Below are 21,250 nucleotides of genomic sequence, written 5' to 3'. Positions count from 1 at the left end.
ATGAGGTATTGATGGTCCAGTTCTGTTTGGGATTCAGATTGATTTGTTTGGGTGATTTGTATTGATGGTCCAGTTCTGTTTGGGATATGTTATGAAGCAGCAATATAAAAGTCAATCTCTAGTTCTCTACAATACAAACGATACGCTCAACCACCTTGTTAGCCCACACACTAAGCGCAGTATTATAGCAGATCTGATCAAGGTCCCTGCTGCAATCACAGGGAACGTATCCCACATCAGGAGCTGCTGACCAACACAACCAAACTACAGCTCTACTATCCAAGTTCTACACATGCAAGAGCTTGGTTGGTCACGCGTACAATTTGCACCACACGATCACATCACGAGACCATGGATTTAAACACGAGCTCCGCCGTGTCAGGATCGAAATGCGCCTCAACATGCATCACCGAACTCACTGGATTCACTTGCACAGGCCTGCTAAGCAGCTGCACTCCTTGCTTCCAGTATCTGCTCTCTAAGCTCAAAATCCACACGTCAATAGCAGATTTCGTAGTGAATCCCAGGTTATATTAAATAGATATCACTAAACAGTACCATATGGACGTGCATAATCTTTACCTGGTCCGGTGCTTATCACAATTGAATTTTTCTCGTCAAGTACCCAGTCAATCCAAACTGCGAAACCATGGCATATTCCATCATGGGCAAACTTGATCTGCAAGGTGGTATGAAAGGAGTTCACTGAACGCCGGAAAAAACAGCAGGAAAGTAGAAAACTACATGGAATTTCAGCCAAGTGACCAATGCTGCATCGCAGTGTATGATTAACTTGTTCATAAAAATATTGCCTCCATGCTCTGGCCACAACTCTACTAATCGTAGTGTTTCACTACTAACACTACAACTTTTTATAAACAAAATTGTTACAGCAGGCACTCAAAACTCATCAAACAGACTGTTTGCATCAGGGTCTGAAATCTCCTACACTCAATTTTCTCAATATACACCAATTCAGCCAGAATCATCAATTCTCTCAATTTTGCAAATTTAAAGCAACTAGCAGAGTCAGAAACATCAATCATGATATACTTTGTCCAGAAAGGTTAAAATGGTACCTTTGTTTTGCCAAAGCAAGAGTGAATAGGCTCAGAAAAATTAAAGTCCATGAGAGAGTAGACTAGACTTAATTTCTGGAAAAATTGATAGAGCATCAGTTGCGTTTCAATGAAACAATATTTGTTATGTGGTTACAAATGTGGCAGTGATGTCACCTTGGTATAACCGCATTGCCACACGTAATATGGCAGGCAAGGGCCTTGTTGCTCTCCAGACAGATCACCACAGGCTCCAAAAGTATCATTAACAACCGAGTGATCAAAGCCCTCAACATCTTTAAGGCTGCAACGGCTTCTCCACAAATCCTACAGTAAAACAGTTATCAGAGAAAATAAAACTAAAAACTATTTGTCCAAGTGAAAATAATAGGGCTGAGAGAAAAACAAAAGAGGTGAATATATGATGGACTAACCGGAAGTGACATGGCACATAACCTTAATATTCCTTTACAAGGCATGATGAATGCATCCTCAGATAGCAATGGATCAAGCAGAGTTCTTTCATTCCTAGAGTCAGAAAAACATGATTCTTTAAAACTAGTAACAATAAACAACGCAAAATTGCAAAAGTGAGTTCCAGATAAAATAAAAGGCTTCAAGTCGCACTTTAACAGGAAAAATCCATATTAGTGAAATAAATTTGTTTCTCGATAAATCTCATCAATATGAAGCGGAACACCCTGACTTCATCCAGCGCATACCGGGTCTCAAACTTGTCTTTTCTTCTTCCGAAACAGTTAACCCAGCTGGTATGGGTGGTTCTCCAAGGTCTGTACATGCAACTATAACTAACCGTGTGGGACTTAGACCACTACTTCCAGCCAAACATGGACCAAAAGGGAAAATAAGAACTGGTAGCCATTAGTTATGGCACGAAGCTTGATTTGGCTGGCAATGATTAATAGGGGTCAAAGTATTTACGAACCAGAAACGCAGATTTTGCCATGGCAGCATCCCTTCACTTCCATGGTAGAAAGGTTCCCCTACTACTAGATTAATCTAAAATGATAAAGTATCAAATGTCACTCATTAATCATAAACACTATAATATGAATCTTGAAATTAAACGAGATGAGAAATATAGGACCTATAGCCTTTACCTTTTCATCTTTTAAGTCATTCATAGTAAGGGATGAGGCTTTTTTACCAATGACTTCAATCCGGTCCATGGAAAATTTATTTGCATCCGCAACAGCTCGAAGATAGTTGAAACCCTTGTCCCTAAGACCAGGAAACATCGTAATAACTTTTGAAGATGGTAACAGAGAAGAAACTATGACGGCTAGTAGCACACTGTCATCGGCCACAATGCACGTTGGAGAAGATCTTCCACTCATCTGGGCAGAAAAACCATTAAACATGATACAGTTAAGGTGAGGAGATGCACATGATAGGACAGCTACAAATAATCTATTCTATACAGAGTTGACCACTATGATTCTCTATTGCTAAAATGAGAAAAAATGCACCAGAATTGGAAGGCTGTGTAAGTTTTTGAATATTTGGATATCCTAATATTTCTTCCGAAATTACACCGAGCAATCATAGAATAATGCAGAAGTTCATGGAAAAAACTAGTTGGATACAACATAATTATACCCAAGTAAGGATGGGGTACTTACAGCATTTCTAACTGCACCTATCAATGCTGATCTCCAAGCTTTATCACCATAAAGCGCTATCCTTTCTGGCAACAATGTTAGATGGTCACTTTTGGGGCTTCTACTGCTTATTTCATCATTCATATTCAACTGATATGAGATAATAGTTTGGTCGTGACTAGCTCTCAAGGCAAGAATTTGATCTTTCATAGCAGGAGCCCCTGTCCCTTGTATAAACCAAACACACTGCTTCCAATGATCACACCAATCCTTCATGCCTAGCAATTGAAATAAGGGATAAAATGGTGTAAAGATACTTATAACATTCAAAGTACCCCCAATATCATTACCCTTCAACCAGGTTAGTCTATTCCACTTCTAGACAGATAAATGCCGATTCAACAGTCAACTTGAAAAATGTATTTCTACATAAAAGAATCGAACAAGATTTGAGGAAGAATATGTGTACTCTAACAAAAAAAAACATCATATACAAGTCACTAATTGCTTTTGCAAGATGCTAGGTTGTTGCATTTGTACAATTTGGAATATAAGTGTAGCACCATGCAGGCACAGTGACATTTTCCACAAAATACAGGCATAGTCCTGTGCTGCATTTCAGCACTGTGTTGGAGTTGTGCCAATGAAAGTTAAACATCCAAGTAACAATAGATTACATGTTGGGCAAGGCATGCCAAGTATATGAATCAATCAAGGGAATTCCGTTTAATAAATGCAGAACAAGAAATGTTGTTTTACGAACCATTGGCACATTGTGGTAAATCGACACCACTCGATTGTCTCACCCATCTAGGAGCCGTTGAGTAAAAGATTGATCCAGCAGAATCCAGTTGAAGCACCCACCTGCAATATAAGACCCAAAAAAAAATCAGAGAAATTTAAGGAGAGTAGAGAGACAAGACTTTGTGGTTACCATGAAATAATAGCATGCGCATGTCCATCAGCAGTTGCTTTTATCTCAATCTTTGTTTCACGATGACTATCTGGTCGTTTCCAAAAGTCAAATTCAAAAACTTTGAAGGGTTCTGACAGCTAAAGCAAAGAAATTAGGACTAGGAACAACACTTTATATATATAAAAACATGCAAAGAAAATCTGCGTACCAATCGTATTTCATCTGCCAGTGCATCACATTGCATAGCGTGTTGTTGTAACTTCACAGAAAGAATATTTTGTGTCCCGTCAGGAGTAAGCCACACACCATCTTCAGTGTTTGCTTCATTGCTGTGCAGATCATGCATCTTCCACAAGAACGTGCTCTCAACTAACTAGGATACCAGACACCAACAGATTCACATTGGTTAATAGAAAGGAGTTATTATTGGGAAGGACTTACATGGTATTCAAAAGGCAGCAGGCACTACTAACCACTCCGTATGTAGTAGCTCGATACGGAACTGTCTTTGGATTTTTCACCAATAACATGTCGTGCGCATGCTGTAGAGTAGGAATGAGCCCCTCACCCAAGAGTTCAGAATCGAGAATTTCACTTACCTGCGCCCAGGAATAAGCAGTAGAAGCCCCAAAAGTGAGCATCTAACATGACAGTTGAGCTGAGAGAAAAAGGTGGTTGGTTACCAGTATATCAGCTCGAGAATCAAGCTCAACCCCAACTCTGAGCTCGTCTGAACGCTTGAGAAATACTTTGATCTTGTTTTCCATTCCATTGGCTCTGAACACCCTCCGTGTTAGTTTGGCCATTGGAAGGTAGGCCTCGCATGCTGAGACGCTTCCCCTGCCTTCACCTCCTCCAGCAGCTGCCAAAGCTCGCGCCGCCATCATGGAGAGCAACCCAGTCCCAGCTCTGAATCCATACTTGGGCATTAATTAGCATCAACAATCGTGGGGGCTGAATCCAGAAGAAAGCGGAGGCAGGCAGGGTCACCCGATGTCGAGGACGCGTGAGGTGGGGTCCGTGACAGTGGCGTCGATGGCGTGGCGGTAGGCGCGGTTGCGGGCGGTGTCGTTGAGCATGTCGAGGTAGGAGGTGGCGACGAGGAGCTGCCTGTGGTGGCTCGGCGCCTCTTCCTCCTCGTCGACGACGAGCCACTCGGAGTCGCCGGTGAGCGGGTTGAGGCGGAGCTGGAACGCTCGGTTGGAGGCCATTCGGCGGCGGAGGAGCAGGCCGAGAGCGGCGGGCGGCGGGCGTGGCGCGACGCCGAGCCCGATGAGGAAGCAGCAGCTCGGCATCCGGGGGCCTTGAGCCTTGCTGGCGGCGGCGGATGGGTAGCACCACCAGCCGGGCCTCGATGCACATCCAGGCCGTTGGTTTCCGAGCAAATGGGCCTCGTCGAGCCCATCAGAAACGAAGCCCATGAGCAAAGGGCCAGCGATGCGACTGTTAAGAATATGTACTCTCCCTCCGTTCCAAATTATAAGTCATTACAAGAATTTTGGAGAGCCAAATCATCTCAAAGTTTGACCAAAATTATAGAGAGAAATATAAAAATTTATGGCATCGAATAGGTGCACTATGAAAATATAGCTAACAAAGAATTTAATGATACTTAATTGGTATCATAAATGTTATTATCTTGCCATATAAATTTGGTCAAACTTGAAAAACTTTGACTCTCCAAGATTCTTGAAATGACTTATAATTTGGAACGGAGTGAGTACCAAGAAACTAATTTGTTTGCAATAGGACACGGTGATTGCTTGATTAGCATAATAGGATGGTGTACAGAAATCTTGGACTGTCGTTGTTGTTGACTTTGTTTAGTGCCCCCGATCAGAATGGGAGTGTGACTGCCAAAAAGGAGAGGCAGGCAGGCAAAGCTTCCTTGAGAATGCCAATTGCCAAGCCGTCGTCATCATGGCTGTCACCATCGCGCCGCTGTGATCGGCTTGGCTACATTGCTGGACGTACGTGTTCTCCGGCCAATCATCAATTGCTCTCCCTGAGATTTGGATGGTACAGTTGAATCTCGGATACATTGAATTCAATCATCATCTGAAGATGACCTGCATTTTTCTTCAGTGCATTGTATCTTTGCTCTAGTACTATAACTGTGCTTGCGAAAAATTGTCAGCGTTTTCAGAGGTTGCCACTGAACAATATAATATTCAACTACTGGCAGCATACTACTACTACTACTCGTAGTAAAAAGATGCATCATGCAAGATGCCACTGCTGCGTACTTTGCTTGGGCACTCGAAAATACCTTTCCTGGGCGGCAAGAAATTAAAGAGCCGTAAAGCGTACAGTCATCGTCTCAACTTTCTTGGCTTGTTTGTTGTGGTGAGGCTAATATAATTCACCTGCAAGGCACTAGAATTCAGAAGCAACAGTTATGGAGCACAAGTTTGAGTCCACAAGACTATGGCATCCGATGTAATGGCCTGTGGTCCTCCTGCTAATAGCTACTTTATTAATTTGGGGGTCATAATAATCTTCACTCCAAAAATAATGCCAGGCAGTGGTCCTCATCACATACCATCTGTCTAACTCTAACTCTTGGTAAAAGTATATTAAAGGTGAAACCAAGATATATATGCATGGATGGTCCTGGTCCAGGATGTTGTTTTCATCCTCCTGCCCGGCCCACAGGTGATCGATCTATTGATTTCTGGAACAGATGCATGGATAAATCTAGAGGTATTACCAGAGCACATGCGTCATACTGATATGGGTGGCAATGAGCCATGGTCCTAGTGGCCTCTTCACAACCCATCAAGACCCTTAAATTTTTTAGCTCAAAATTGTATAAGATTAGAGTCAAACCCTTTTAGAGCCCGGCCCTTAGATTTTCTAGTTTAAAATTTTGGACCCTTTACCACCTCTATACGTGACATGAATATATACTAGCTTTGTGATAAAGAATTAAACACACTCAGCCGCATCATGTAGCTCAAGCTCACATGATGCGAGCGTCTGTTGTCTGAAGAGCTAAAAGAAAAAAGGAGTAGCACACAATAAATATTAAAGCTCATCCAGACTAGTAGGAGATTATCTATGATGTAGCTGATGCGGTGTGGATGGCGCATGCCAAATAGAAAATTCAAAACCTTGATGCATGTGATGAGGGGCAAAGCCCATGTGACACCAAATCATTCAAGTCTAGACACAATGCATACTTATTAATCCGTTCATACATACATATATATATATATCCTACATGATAGAGAACAATATGGCCAAGCAATAATACTGCAAGGCTAGAATACAACCAATTGATGAAGGGGATTAGTTTAAGGTTATTAGCTTATTACAGGGCAAAACAGGAACGAATTAATGATATCTCAAAGGCCATCAGAGTGACCCAGAGGAGTTTATCAGGGGTCGCAGAAATCGTGAGCAGAGAGACTTACAAACGCAATAGAAAAATTCTCAACTTCGCAGGTGGACACAAGTTAATCAGCAAGCAAATACTCCACGCACTACCGTACCGCATGAAAGAAGATTCAATCTTTACAAAGATATATATAGAGAGAGGATTTACAGCAACTGTGTTCCGAATTAGTATAGTATTTCACCTTCTCGTTCAGCACCGCCACGCCGACACCGTCACCAGCTCCGACTGCTGCCACCGCAGCGCAAGAGCCGCCTGCCGCTTCTCGACATGGAAGCCCGGCGTGGGCGTGCGCCGGACAAGGCATTCGGCCTGTGCCTCGGCGGCGCTGCTCAGCTGCACCGGTGCCAATCCGGCGGACGCAAACATGGTCTGCCATGGCGCCGGCATCCTGTCGCTCAGCAACAGGCGCTCCACCCTCGGACGCAGGATGTACTGCTCGACCTTCGCCACAGCGTCCGCCGGCGCGCCGGCCGCGTCCAGCGACTCGAGGAACGCCGCGCCGGAGCGCACGACGTTGAGGGCGTGATGCGACAGCGGCAGGTGGCACCCCCCAAATGTTTCGACGCACACCACGATGGCGGGCCGGAGCTGCTTCACGACGCGGAGAGCCGCCAGAGCCGGCGAGAAGGTCCCGGAGCCGAGGGGGAGGTGGACGGCGACGGCCTCGCCGGGAGCGGCGGCCACGGGCGGGGACGGGTCCAACCCCAAGGGGTCGAACACGACGGCGTCGAACTCGAACCGGATGCCGAGGTCGGCGGCGAAGCGCGTCAGGCTCTCGCGCGCGAGGCGGAGCTCCATGTTGTTGGGGTGCGCTGGGTACCCCGGCGAGATCGAGACCAATGCTGTGACCTTGATGCTCGGCGGCGGCAGTAGTTGCGACGCGGCGGATGCCCGGCGCCACTGGAGCGCGAGCTCTTGCATTAGCGGCGGCCACCGAGCGCCGAAGCCGACGTCGAGGTCGACGACGTGCACGCGGCGCGCGGCGCCGAGCGCGTCGAGGAGCGCCTGCGTGGACGTGAAGCTGGCGAACTGCACGGTCGGGGACGCGTCCGCCAGGGCCTTGTGCGCGGCGAGCTTGAGCGCGACGTCGAGCGGGGACGACGACGACGAGACGGAGCCGGGGCCGGGCGGCGGGACGAGGAGGCGCAGGAGCGCGTCCCGGAGGTGAGCGGCAGCGCGGAGGAGAGGAGGATATCCCAGCGGCGGCGAGGGGAGGCGATGATTGAGCCGCGCCAATATCTCGCGCGCGCCAGTGGAGTCCCCGGAGTCGGCGCGGCGCGCCGCCTCGAGGAGCTCGTCCACCACTGCCTGAGGCTGGAGGTCCTCCTCGGCCACGGGGAGCGGGGCCGGCTGCGGCGGCTGCAGCAACAAGGGCTCGATGGCGGGCTCTTGGCACAGCGGCGGAGCAAGAAAGGGGTCAAGGGTGTCGTCGTCGTCGTCCATGATCCAGGGGAGGAGCTGGAATTCGAAGCAGCTGTCGGCGGCTGGTGGCGCGGCCATGTCGCCGGCGGAGAGGACGGCCTCCCAGTCCTCGGCGCTGATGGGCGGCGGCGGCTCGGGCGAGGGAGGATGAGGTGGGCGGGCTGGGGCTGCGGTGGTAGAGCACGGAGGTGGGCTCCGGCGCCGGCGACCTGCGTAGGCGCTTGTTGGGCGGCGAGGCGGCATTTCCGGCGTCGTGGAGGTTGCCGTTGGACATGGGCAGTGCGAGATTGCTTGAGTTGAGAGGGGTGTGTTGGTGTTGCTCCTGCTGCAACTGCAATAATATGCAGAGGGGCCGAGGCCTGAGTGCAAGTGCAACTCAACCAAAGCTTTAACCACCGTCCCCTCTATCACAAGGCCGGATTGCTCGACACAATGATTCGAGTTGCGCCATCAAAAAAAAAAGTCAAGTTGCTAAATACAGCAACGGGTGATTTCACAGCCGTCATCTCATACTCTGATTATGTGTACAGCTCTAAACTCTTTTAGAGATGATGATGATGATGATGATATGTGTGTGAATATATAATTATTTGCCCTTTGACAGCAAGCATGGCCAGAGAATTAAGAACCATGTGGTGATTTTATATATATGGTGTACTTAATAATAATAACAAGAAGAAGGCTGCTGCCAAAGTCTTGAGTTAACGACGCCGCAGCATGCACTTAGCTAGCCTGCATATATATTAATTATACTAATTAATTATACAACACAAAATTATGAAGCAGGTGGTGGTGTACGTGTGCCTGAAACAAGAAACTTTATCGGTCATTTTCATCAACGTTCTTTTCAAGGAAATTCTTTCACATTTTCATTTTTTTTAGTGAAGTTTGATGGGTTTTTTCCCCTTGAGCGGACAGGACATGAGGCCCAAACTATGAATTATTAGTTGGGCTGCTAGCTAGTAGGCCTTTAGAGCAAAGAAGCCCAGTCCCCCACGGCGATGCAAAAAAAAAATGGAGGAAATTAATGAAAGCCAGTAATTGCATGCACGCGCCCTTGGATCTAGCTTATTTCTTTCTTTTACCATACATACATACACACACTGACACACATGATGGATATATTATATAGACGTGTCGATGGATCGGTAGCGGTAGCGCTGATGGATCATGGATGGATGCATGCGCACACTGACACTGTGCAGTTGGCTATGCGCACTGGAAGCCGGCGGGCACGGTGCGGCCGCAGTAGTTGACGAGCAGGGAGAGGTCGACGGCGACGTCGAGGCCGATGCCGAGGACGTTGGCGTTGATGGCGAGGCAGACGCAGACGGCGGCCTCCAGGTCGGCCAGGCCGGAGATGAGGGAGCAGCAGGGCTCCTTGGGCGGCTGCCCCACCACCGCGTGGATCAGCCCGTCCAGCACGTCCGCGCACACGCCCAGCTTCACCGCGTTCACCGGGCACTTGCCCGCCGGCTTCGGGCACGGGTGCCCGCCGCACGCCAACGCCGGCGCCGGAACAAGTACCACCACCACCAGCAAGCAGGTGATGATGATGGCCTGTTGCTTCCTGCTCCTGCTGATCGCCGCCATTATTGGATCGAGCTGCTGTAGTGATGATCGAGCTGAGATAGATGATGGCTAGCGGGTTTGTTTGCTATGCGATCATAATAAGATGGAGGCCATATTTATACTGCACGAATTTTGGAGGCTAGCTAGCTAGCTCTTCGCTCGCTCGCTTATTATTAGCTAGCTAGTAATACTGACAGACTGCCGGCCGGCAAGCAATTTGACGCGCGCATACATACTGACGCCCCAGGCCAGCAGGTAAGAAGGTTGCTTCCTTCCGTCCACTGGTCAATCAGTATCATTGCTATCTTCAGACTCTTGTATGAATATACAATGATACAATCATATCATTGTATTCATATTTAAAAATAATTTCATATGAATAGAATTTTGCTGCTACAAACATGTATGTTTTTACCGTGTGTGTCACCCAAAAAATACACGGCAAAATTGGGCATATGGCACAGCAAAGTAACAAAAAAAATTTCTCCTCACCACAAACTTTTTCTACTCTTCACATACAACATATGGTACTCTATGTAAAAATTTGATACATTTTTGTATTTATTTGCTATATTTAACTGATTATTGTATTTTAAGAAATTTTTTAAAATCAAGACAAATTAGAACTGCAAGTGATTCAATAATAGAATAAAATGAGTAAAAAATGATATTCATATTATGTAATCTAGTTTGAGGCCTTATCCATCAAATGAAAAGAAATTTCGAACACCTTATCCAGGAAGCACGACTACGAAATGCCGAATTGTTTTAAAATTCTATAAAAAGCAATCAAAGTCTGAATTGAGAAGATTTACACTCGGTTTAATATAATATGTGGGGAAAAACGGAGTATAGACACAAGTGAGAGTGTGATGCAGCGGTAGAGGTTACACGCGAGAGGTAGGTTGCGGCGGGTTCGAATCCCGCCGGCCGTGTACCGCGCAAAAAAATGTCACCACTTGCGATTGGGACGGGCAGGCGATGACAGGTAGGTGGGGCCTCCCCCCAATTTTGAAAAAAAAACTTTTTGCTATTTTTCAAAGGATTTTTTCTGTTTACGTATTCCCACCATAGGTCAAAGCCCCAAAAAATGACCCACAGCAAACATGGCTTTACCGGTCGTTGTTTACTGTGGGCACTTTGCTGTATGCAACACACGGCAAACTCTTTGCCGTGTGCAATAGAGCATTTGCCATGTGCCTTTGGCACACGGCAAAGAAGGTGAATCCCATAGTGACTCTAGTATGTACTATGTAGATTGCCTTCTTGATTACACAGAGATTTTGTATGCTCTTCGTTGGGTCAGATATGTCTTGCATCGTAAGATATATATGTGGGAGTAGCTAGAAGTGCATGCAGAATGTATTTTTTTCTATATCTGTGTATCTATAATATATATATATATATATATATATATATATATATATATATATACATAGAGATAGAGAGAGTCGCAGAGACAATATATAAGATAGAGACAAAGGGCAGCAGATATGTGATCACATCATGCACGAGTTAGTTACCTGCATAATATCCAACGATGACAATTTGCTCACTACCACTTGCATTAGTAATAATTAGTGGATAGTAAAAAGAAGCAGCACTGTATATATATGTGATTGGCCGGCCATCATGTACAATTATTGTTTACATTGCTAACCAAATACTTGCTCCATTTGAGATTAATTACTAGTCGCATTTCGTTGTCAGGACGGGTTCTTTGACTCAGTCACTCTGTTTATATGCAATCTATAGTATTACACAAAATCATAATCATAAATAACTAGTACCACAGATTTTGCGTTCTAAAATTATTCTATCAGATCATATAATTTCCGCATCTGGTTACCGCACAAGCGTCAGTCAGTTTGTAGCTTACTGCACGTACATACATACAGCAGGAGCAGGTATATCATCGCCTGACTTGGCTGACCAGTTCCAAGTTTGACACTTGCACCCTGGTGACGTTGTGTTATCTGTCATAACAATACTGTCTCCGTCTCCACAGCATGCAAACATGTACATACAAATGCTCACTTTCAAATGATGATATTGTCCAAAAGCAACGATATAATAGCCCGTGACCTTCAGCCGGCCAATAGCATCCAAACCAGCACATAGCAAGTTCAAAGTGGATATGGGGCACCACGTACCGCTTGAGCTTGACACTCAAGTGACATTGACCTTTGCAATAATATACACACGCACACAAAATAATCTGAATTTGACCTGCTCTCTTACACTCATTTCTGAGCAAAAAATAAACAATGGATTTCAGTGAGTCTCTAATTGTGTACAGGGCAAAAAATCAGTACAGATTTCCATCCATGGACTACTCCTAACTAATTTACTTGTACAAGCTACATCGATTCCTGCGGTTCTCCAGAATTTCTGGTAGAACTGTAAAGGTTCCTGCAAAATTCTTACATCTTGCATTCCGAACAAACTAACAACACTAACAAAACTTTGCCTGCCATATCACTGCTCCGTGTTTCCACCAGACAGCTCCATCAGGCCAACAGCACTTGAGCGAAAATAGCTAAGAGCGATTTTATTTATCTGTGCTTTGGAGCTCATACGAAATCACGACGCCATCCAGACATGTTACAAATACAAAGATGCAGCGAATACTATATCCCTTTTGATCTTGCTGACTGCCTCCTCAAGTTTTGCTTCCAATTCGGTTTCCCCAATCGACTTGGATGCCAGAATTAGCTGCTGTAGAACCTCCTCTAGCCTCCTGATGGCCCTGATCAAGCTGCCTTCGAACACTTGGGTCATCTCCATGATTTGGTAGAATTTCGACCCTTTGGCCCATGAATACACCGCTTCCATTATGTCAGGTCGGAAAGAATTCACAAAGCTTTCCACATCAATTTGGATCTGTCATTATCAGTTAGAGCACAATATCATTTTTCAGAACCCTGATTCAATATATACATATACGCAGCACTACAAGCCCACATATCTTTCCAGAAAAAGGAAAAAAAGAAAACGAGGACAGGCATTTGATATGATGATTTAGTAGTATTAATTAACTACCTTGCACTCAAGCTGAAGGTTAGCAACCCTTCTCGCTGTCTCCTGCAATTGGTAAAAGAGCAAATCAAGCTCCTCCCTTGGCTTTGGGGCATCCTGGAGCTTCTCCTGCCAAACAAAGCAAGAAAGCAGGGCCACCATCTGTTCTACGGTAGCATCCTTCAAAATGCCACTAAACATAAGCTCTGTCAATGTTAGCTCATCAGCTGAGCTTATTTCACAGGCCACCTTGCCCTTCACTTCCACAACATCATCGCTTGTAACATATCTGAAATAAAGATATACATTCTTGAGAAATTGCAAGGTTGGTGTGACTATATGATATCCCTGACACTATTCTTTTGAATTGACAATGAGATTTCAAAACTCATGATAGGACATATTTTTCCAATTAGATTCAAAACTATGGCAAAGGAAGATGCTTCTAATTAGTAAATTAGCCTACCGATTATGTTCTGTGCCTGTTTTTTCACATCACAATATTAGATGCCAAATATTATACTCTACCCAACCAAAATTTGGATTCAAAACAGCAAATTTGTTGTCAGAAACATGGTACACTTGTAACAAGACAAGCATTAGGTAGGCAGTTCATCTTAAAAGTTTCAAATCAACACTCTGGGGTTAAAAAGATCACGTCAAAGAAAAAAAAATACAATACCCCAGCCTGCGAAGAACCCGTTTCCGGGCCTTGAGCTCGTCCTTGAAAGCTAAAGCAGTGGAAGACCGCATTGTTTTCTTGATGGACTTTATTTTAGCTGATAATTCTTGCTTAGCATGCAAGACTTTAAGTTTTTGCTGGATATGCGGAGAACCACGGATATCATGCTTCTCAAATAAGCCCTCCAGAGCTTCTATTCTTCTGGTAGCTTTCCGAAAAGATTTTGATTGTACCTAAAAGGAACAGGTCATATTAGAACCGCATAAACAGAGGAAATCTGACAGCATCCTTAGTGTTTTCTTACCTTCATATCCTCTTCTGGATCCAATAAAGGTACCCCATCTTTAGCAAACCTTGACAGCACTTCTTCAACTTTCCTCAAGGTGTTTTCTCGAGCTTCTACAGGCAGAAGATCCTTAGGTATGTACATCCGAATGCTGCTTAGTCCATCAATCTGTTTTATTCAGGTTAACCCCATGATTAGGAAAAGGCAGATTAGCAGACAGAATGATAAGGCAAAAACTTCACTGCTGAATTGTGCAAAGTAAATAACCTGTGAAAGTGGCAGTGAAATAACAACTGGTTCTCCACATTCTTTCAGAGGAATAATCTTCATTGTTTTCTTTCCACTGCTATCCTTACTTACAGAACATCTGGTAAGGACATCAACTGTATAATCAGAATCTTCAGGCCTTCTATCTGCAAGAGCAAGACCAGAAGTTAAGTAAAGTATTTCCCTTTCAGCAATGACCTTTAAAGGCATAGTTAGAATCACAGTAATCTGACTATATTTAGGAATTAAAACCAGATGTGCTTGCTGTGTGTGGTTGAGAATTCAAGACCCACTTCATCAAAAAGAGGTCCTAACTTAGGTACAGTTACAGGTTAAAAGCTGCCAAAAGTGTATAACTACATAATCCAGTAACGGAATGCATCGCCAAACATTTTCCGGATAAAATTCATTTTGTACTCTAAACATGCAAGGAAAATAGAAAACCATACTAGCAAATTAGGTTGAAAATGAGATTAACTATTTAAATACCTTCACCATTGGATTTCACTTTTTCAAAGTTTATAATAATTCCCCATGTGACATTTTCATCAATGGAGAAGGTGGCTGACTCATATGTACTATATAGAATACGGACAAGCCTTCCAGGTTGCAAGAAAGGTAGGACATGTTTTGGAGATAGGACAATATCACGGACATCCTTCTTCAAACTTTTGTACTGCTGTAAGAGATCATAGTAATCCTTCAAGCTCTCCTCTTCCTCAATGACCATGGAATTCCTATCTGATTCCAGTTCCTTGATTTGCTTCTGCACAAAATTCAAAAAATGGAGTGTTATTGCAAGTTTCATGAAATGGTTTGGGGCTTTGTTGCTGGGTTCCTGACTTCCAGTGTCTCTGTTTTAGTAAAAGTACTTATAGATAAAAGCAGTAGGTGAAAACAACTCAGTCTACCAGATTAGCAGCACAAATTCCTATTACGAGTGTCTAATGATCCAATAGAAGTCTTATTGTGCATGGATACATCTCTGAAGTACTCTGGAAGCCATCCAAAAATGCTTGCATGCCTACGCTCCTTTTTTGAACATGCAACAACATACACAGAAAAACTAGTAACAATAGTGGTGCCAGAAGGAACATGTTAAACTTGTGTTCTGTATTGAATTTTAAAGTAAAGCTGTCAACTTTACTTCCCAGGGAGTATTCCCTCAGAAAATCACTAAAAGATGAACCTACAGGACCCGTTAAAATAAGTTCATAGCAGCAGATGAACTGTGAAGCAGGTACAGGGTAAAGTGTTAAGTGTGTAATAGTGCAAGTTTCAACAGGCAACGAGTTAATAAATGCACAAAATGTGTTTGATGGCTGTCAACTATGATAAATATGTGATGCATGTAGGATGACCACGAAGAATACTCAGGGCATAAGTAAATTCTTCACTTCAAAGAGGAGGAAATCATAGACATGTCAACAAACCTCAAGATCAGGGAGAGCTCGATCAGCCTGGAATTGGTAAAATGAAAACCGAAGAAGCTTTTCTGGATCTCCATCCTCAGATCTCATTTGATTTAACAGCATATTGTAGCTCAGATGAAAGGCACTAATAAACAGAAGGGTAGTTGTGTAAGAGCATGTAGAACAGAACAGTTTCGCAGTTGAACAACTACAAGATACATACAACAACAACAACAACAACATAGCCTTTTTTCCCAAGCAAGTTGGGGTAGGCTAGAGATGAAACCCGAAAGAAATAAGTTCAAGGTTCAAGCACATTAATAGCTAGTCTCCAAGCGCTCCTATCCAAAGCTATCTCTTTAGAGATGTTCCAATCCTTAAGGTCTCTCTTAACCGACTCAACCCACGTCAGTTTAGGTCTACCTCTACCCCTCTTTACATTATCGACTAGCTCAAGGACCCCATTACGCACCGGCGCCTCAGGAGGCCTTCGTTGGACATGTCCAAACCATCTCAGCCGATGCTGAGTAAGTTTCTCCTCAATTGGTGCCACCCCGACCCTATCCCGAATAACTTCGTTCCGGACTCTATCCCTCCTTGTGTGCCCGCAAAACCACCGCAACATCCGCATCTCTGCTACACTCAGTTGCTGCACATGTCGCCTTTTTGTAGGCCAACATTCAGCACCGTATAACATCGCCGGACGAATTGCTGTCCTATAGAATTTGCCTTTTAGCTTTTGTGGCACCCTCTTGTCACAAAGGATGCCAGAAGCTTGCCGCCATTTCAACCAGCCAGCTGAAATTCTATGCCTAACATCTTCATCAATGTCGCCATCCTTTTGTAGCACCGATCCTAAATACCGAAACGTATCCTTCTGGACCACCACTTGCCCATCTAGACTAACGTCTCCCCCCTCATGCCTAGTCGCGCTGAAATCGCACATCATGTACTCGGTCTTGGTCCTACTAAGTCTGAACCCTTTCGACTCTAACGTGCGTCTCCACAGCTCTAACTTCCTATTAACCCCTGCCCTACTCTCGTCAACTAGCACCACATCATCAGCAAAGAGCATACACCAAGGGATCTCACTAGCCCCAACGAGTTTCTTGTAGGTTTCATATCCATTAGAGTGGCATTTTTTATGCTGGTTTGCCAAAACCTAACGCAACCCTCCTCCTTTACCCGGGCTTGGGACCGGCTATGTTGAGACGACTCAGGAAAAAATATAAAGGGCAGCAGATCAAAACTTGAGCGTTGGCATGCTGACTCAAGATTTTAGGATGCAAGGAGTAGGCATATTACACATGGGTAGCACAAATATTTATCAGCATGGAGCAGTCTAACAATTATAACAAAGTAATTATTCATATTTGAGAGGATCTGTCCATCCCAGTATGTTTTGTTTTCATTCGACAGGCTAGATAACAACTATGCTCTACAGGTGCCAGAAATGTCAGGAATCAATGATATGTACCTGTTCAAACTATCAGCACTTCCTTTCAGCATCATTTTGGCAGTTGAAGGCTCCATTTTCTCATCTACCATCAGGATACATATACCACGCTGATCAATACCTCGACGACCAGCACGGCCACTCATCTGGATGTACTCACCACTCGACAACCATCTGAATCGGTCTCCATCAAATTTTCGCACATTGGTAAACACAACAGTCTTTGCAGGCATGTTCAGCCCAATACTGAATGTTTCTGTGGCAAACAAACACTATAACACCAGGTTTTAATATTGGCAAGAAATAAGAAGCCACAACACACATCATAGTCTTACAAAGGAAACATTATAAACACCCTCAGTGAAGCACGCCATCGTTATTCAGAAGAGAATGAAAGAACACAATGTGACACATTTCTCAAAGTAAAGACAATACATGACAGTAACCAGAGATGAGAACCACTCTGATAGAAAGTAGCCAGTAGTTTGAATTTATCCTTTAGAAGCTCAAGTTCAATGGAAAATAGCAGCCATTTTGTCCTTAAAGTAGCCAGTAGTTTGAATCTATCCATTTTGTGTGTTGCAAATTAAAGAATCGTTCCAGTTTCATTATGAATTAGAACGCAGTAGCAACTAGCAGAATCTGATCTCCTGCGAATCAGATCAAGCACTATCACCTAACTTTTTGAAGCATGAAATTCTTGCTTTTAGCAAAAAGGTGCAAAATGTATACAAAAATATCTATGATTAACTACCATTGCTCCAAATAAAATGTAGCTGAGGAGTGATATAGCTCCAGCAATGTGCTACTTTTGAGGCTAAGCAATAATAGACTCAAGACATCATAAGATTCATAAAATTTGCTAACCTTGATGAGGCCCTCCTGGAAGAGAATCTCAATCACTTCCTTCAAGATGGGCAACAGACCAGAATGATGCACGCCGATACCGCGTTTCAGTAAGGGTAGCATGTTTGAAACCTGAAAAGGCTCTGGTGACTCAGTTTTAAAACAATTATGAATTTGTAGCATTGCCTACCAGTACCACTGCTGATTCATGTATTACAAATAGAAATATTTCAAATGGTTAATTTGTAGCACTGTAAATAGCTTTGAAAAGCATTTCATAAGACTGCCATCGACAAACATATGCATGACACCTATAGGGAATACCTGAGACCAAAATTAAGAATCAATGGACTAACTTGCCTGAGGAAGCTTTTTGTCATCATCAGAAAGCAAATCCATAGCACTCCAAAAAATTGTTTCGATGTTTGCCTTCTCATCATCCTCATTCAAGTCCATCTTAGCCATCTATTGCACACAGGAAGGATAGTAAATATGAACCAAATTAATTTTATATTTTCTTTCATGGAATCACAAAATATTTCTGTTATCTAAATTGACTACCTGCATAGCAAGAAATTCACATTCCCTTTTGCTAAAGCTGAAAAGTATCACAGGATCGTATTGACGCTGAATTATCATTTTAACCATCTTGAATATGTCACTTTCCTCACTAGATTTGCCTGCCACGATACCTTTCTGCCACTTCCCATTTTCCTTCTTCTTGTCACCACCAGTTGCAGGGACAAGCGCATTCAATGCTTTCTGGAAACTGTCCTCTCTGAACCTGCCCTTCTCATCCACTACCAGATATAATCCATCCCCTCCTGAAGGAAATACATAGTGTTGGAGGGGTGTGGGTCGGTAGTCGGTGTATACTATATGGCAAGGTTGTTTATGTACCTGAGAAACAAAACAACCTCCACTATTAACAAAATGGCAATCCATTGAAAACATATATGAAAACCAATTAGCACCAGCATATGCCTTCTAACAATAACAAGTAGATGAGTTGGAGATGAAAATCATTGAATTTTTGGTTAAACACTCAATGTCGACATGGGAAAAGAAAAATGAATAGAACTAGGGAAGCTTGGCAACAGACCTTAGCTACCCAATCAGCAAACTCCTTGGCATTAGGTACAGTAGCTGAGAGGAACACGAAACGTGAGTTCTTGGGAGCCATCACTATACTCTCCTCCCACACCACTCCTCTCTCTCTATCCCGCATGTAATGCACCTCATCAAATATAACCCAAGCAACTTCCCTCATGATCTCAGATCCTTTGTACTGCATGCTCCGCCAAATTTCCGTGGTCATGACCTGCATAGACAGGGCATGCTTCTAAGAGCCAAGCACGGATAAATAATACAAGAAGTGATCTGAAAGAATAGTGTGAGGAGCAACTAATACCAGGCAGGAGGCATTCGGCACGATTGTGACATCCCCAGTCATGAGACCAACATCAGAGAACTCTTCTTTGAACTCTCTGTATTTTTGGTTGCTCAATGCCTTGATTGGAGATGTATAGATGACACGCTGTTGGTTGCGCAGAGACATTGCTATTGCATACAAGGCGACCACTGTCTTTCCAGCTGATGTATGAGCTGAAACCTGTAAATCGACAAAAGCAAAATATAGAAACATCAATTAGAGACAGACAACTCAGCTGACATAGGAGAAACGGTCTGCCAGTATACATAGAACAGCAAAGCAGATTTTCGGGTTCTTTTTTTTGTTTTAAAAAAGAAGAAGATATCTCTACGAGCTGTACTCCGATACCATACAACTCGTAGGAGAACCAGAACTCGTCATAAATGATGAATGCTAAATTGCTAATCGACACTACAGCAGGTTGATGAGCACAAATTGCCTTGAGTGAAGCTAATTTGAGGAGGCCCGTGTCCTAATTCAGGGGGGGGGCACTGGAGCTACAAAAATCATAGTTTGGCGCGAGCACCGAGCGGGTGGACAAATGCAATGGGAAATTTTTGCTCCCGTACTTGATAAACTGAACCAATGTACGCACTGAGGAGAAAGCAAGATAAAACTCGGGATGTTGTTACCATGACTGACTCGCCATTGTCGAGGCAGCGTATGGCCTCGGCCTGGAACGGGTCGAGCTGGAAGGGGAACTTCTTGGCGGGCTCATAGCCCTCAGCACCGCCGGCGAGCACGCGGGAGGCAGAGGCAGCCGCGTCGTAGCCTTCTGGGTAGGAGACGTCGTGCACGCAGGCGATGGGCTCCGCGGCGGCGAGGGTTGTGCGGGCGGGAGGCTCCGCGGCGTCCGCGCGCGGCGCTTTGAGAGGGGAGGCGTTGTCGGCAGGCGCAGGTCCGTCCGGGGCCTTGCGCTTGAGGGTCTCCATGGCGGCGGCGTGGACGGCGGCGGCGCTGCTAGGGTTTAAGGGCGCGCGGAGGAGGAGGAAGTTGGGCCCCCGTCTGTCTGCAACTGCAACCCGCTTACAGGTATGGAAGTCGTTTTGCTCCAGGGAAAGCGTATTCTTCGTCCAAGAGATGACAGTGGCCTCAACAAGACAACGTAGGCAAAATCATTGTTACAAAGGATTATTACATCATATTATCTGCTCAATTACTCCCTTCGTCCCATCATACAACGCGTGGTCAAACTTATATAGTCTTAAATAATAATATTTAACTCGTAATATTTCCTATAATATAATATTTGTAGCAACAAAATCTATACTATAATAAAAGTTATTATACTATAAAACTTGAAACACATTTTCACCAAGATTAGGCCCATCGTACCTCTCTCGGAGCTCCCACTTGTCAGGCCAAAAGTTTGACGAAAGAGGGTGTAGACCCACGAAATTGACAGAAGAAAAATGTTTCCACCCAAAAGCTAAAACTTTTTTCACCAAAACCTTCTACGTACCCACCTTTTATACCCACCTAATATTTTTCTTTTATACCCGCAGCGTTTGATCATGGGCGGCTGTTTTTTTTTTGGCAAAAATATGGGTGCCCTGATGTTGTTTCCTAAGGCATTTCAAGTTTCCAATCAATAGGGCCGTCATCTCCTAAATAGCCGGCCGGCCGTGTCGTGCTAGCTTGCTAGCTAGCTTCTAGCGCCGCCGAAAGAGGATAGAGTACACGGAGGCGGGGCGGCAGCCGGCTGCCGAAAGGCGAAGGGTAGTACGACGACGTATCCATGATGGCGGTGGCGCGCGGGGAGGAGGGAGCTGCCGCAGCTCATCACCCACGACGACAACCGCGGCTTCCTCCCCATGCTCTGCGACAACCCATTACTATTTACTAGACTTCTATGTTATAT

At 44.4% G+C, this 21,250-nt stretch overlaps 3 protein-coding genes and 1 pseudogene across 5 annotated transcripts; all 4 read right to left on the bottom strand.

Moving 5' to 3' along the window:
* Window positions 1-76: 76 nt before the first annotated feature.
* LOC120702336 (protein arginine N-methyltransferase 7-like) lies at window positions 77-4,928 on the bottom strand. Of its 3 annotated transcripts, XR_005686345.1 has the most exons (15): window positions 4,587-4,928; window positions 4,280-4,505; window positions 4,070-4,195; window positions 3,805-3,969; window positions 3,615-3,733; window positions 3,444-3,544; window positions 2,702-2,958; window positions 2,180-2,416; window positions 2,005-2,078; window positions 1,781-1,890; window positions 1,493-1,586; window positions 1,236-1,385; window positions 1,080-1,154; window positions 583-679; window positions 77-478 (listed from the first exon to the last, which is right to left on the bottom strand). XR_005686345.1 is itself a non-coding variant. In XM_039986089.1 (14 exons), exons 1-14 carry the CDS (start codon window positions 4,889-4,891, stop codon window positions 425-427), a joined length of 2,073 nt encoding a protein of 690 aa, XP_039842023.1. In that variant the 5' UTR covers window positions 4,892-4,925; the 3' UTR covers window positions 77-424. The 3 variants fall into 3 exon arrangements, 2 of the variants coding, with proteins under 2 accessions (XP_039842023.1, XP_039842022.1); XM_039986089.1 differs by lacking the exon at window positions 1,781-1,890 and having other exon boundaries at window positions 77-471; window positions 4,587-4,925; XM_039986088.1 differs by lacking the exon at window positions 1,781-1,890 and having other exon boundaries at window positions 4,587-4,923.
* A 1,826-nt stretch (window positions 4,929-6,754) lies between these two features.
* LOC120702334 lies at window positions 6,755-8,804 on the bottom strand (annotated as a pseudogene).
* Window positions 8,805-9,568: 764 nt separating this feature from the next.
* Window positions 9,569-10,042, bottom strand: LOC120704971 (lipid transfer protein EARLI 1-like). Its single transcript, XM_039989520.1, has one exon. It carries the CDS (start codon window positions 10,009-10,011, stop codon window positions 9,628-9,630), a length of 384 nt encoding a protein of 127 aa, XP_039845454.1. The 5' UTR covers window positions 10,012-10,042; the 3' UTR covers window positions 9,569-9,627.
* A 2,162-nt stretch (window positions 10,043-12,204) lies between these two features.
* Window positions 12,205-20,424, bottom strand: LOC120702330 (DExH-box ATP-dependent RNA helicase DExH9-like). Its single transcript, XM_039986077.1, has 14 exons — window positions 20,022-20,424; window positions 19,369-19,569; window positions 19,060-19,278; window positions 18,519-18,857; window positions 18,318-18,422; window positions 17,979-18,089; window positions 17,133-17,383; window positions 15,677-15,800; window positions 14,733-15,009; window positions 14,244-14,389; window positions 13,995-14,144; window positions 13,691-13,923; window positions 13,033-13,297; window positions 12,205-12,873 (listed from the first exon to the last, which is right to left on the bottom strand). The coding sequence occupies exons 1-14, from the start codon at window positions 20,319-20,321 to the stop codon at window positions 12,595-12,597; spliced, it is 3,000 nt and encodes a 999-aa protein (XP_039842011.1). The 5' UTR covers window positions 20,322-20,424; the 3' UTR covers window positions 12,205-12,594.
* Window positions 20,425-21,250: the final 826 nt, after the last annotated feature.

This window comes from Panicum virgatum, chromosome 4K (assembly GCF_016808335.1).
Source record: "Panicum virgatum strain AP13 chromosome 4K, P.virgatum_v5, whole genome shotgun sequence".
NCBI classification, from domain to species: Eukaryota; Viridiplantae; Streptophyta; class Magnoliopsida; order Poales; family Poaceae; genus Panicum; species Panicum virgatum.
This window is presented reverse-complemented; position numbering and strand designations above follow the sequence as displayed.

Bases quoted from the DNA above. Each gene is read 5' to 3' on its own strand.
- LOC120702336 (XM_039986088.1), bottom strand. From the start codon at position 4,891: ATGCCGAGCTGCTGCTTCCTCATCGGGCTCGGCGTCGCGCCACGCCCG. The intron at 3,970-4,069 runs GTTAGTAGTGCC...CTGGTATCCTAG, and splicing joins GAGCTACTACATACGGAGTG to TTAGTTGAGAGCACGTTCTT. The intron at 1,386-1,492 runs GTTAGTCCATCA...GTTTTACTGTAG, and splicing joins TATGTGCCATGTCACTTCCG to GATTTGTGGAGAAGCCGTTG.
- LOC120704971 (XM_039989520.1), bottom strand. From the start codon at position 10,011: ATGGCGGCGATCAGCAGGAGCAGGAAGCAACAGGCCATCATCATCACC.
- LOC120702330 (XM_039986077.1), bottom strand. From the start codon at position 20,321: ATGGAGACCCTCAAGCGCAAGGCCCCGGACGGACCTGCGCCTGCCGAC. The intron at 19,570-20,021 runs GTAACAACATCC...GTCGATTTACAG, and splicing joins ACAATGGCGAGTCAGTCATG to GTTTCAGCTCATACATCAGC. The intron at 18,090-18,317 runs GCAAGTTAGTCC...GAGCCTTTTCAG, and splicing joins ATGACAAAAAGCTTCCTCAG to GTTTCAAACATGCTACCCTT.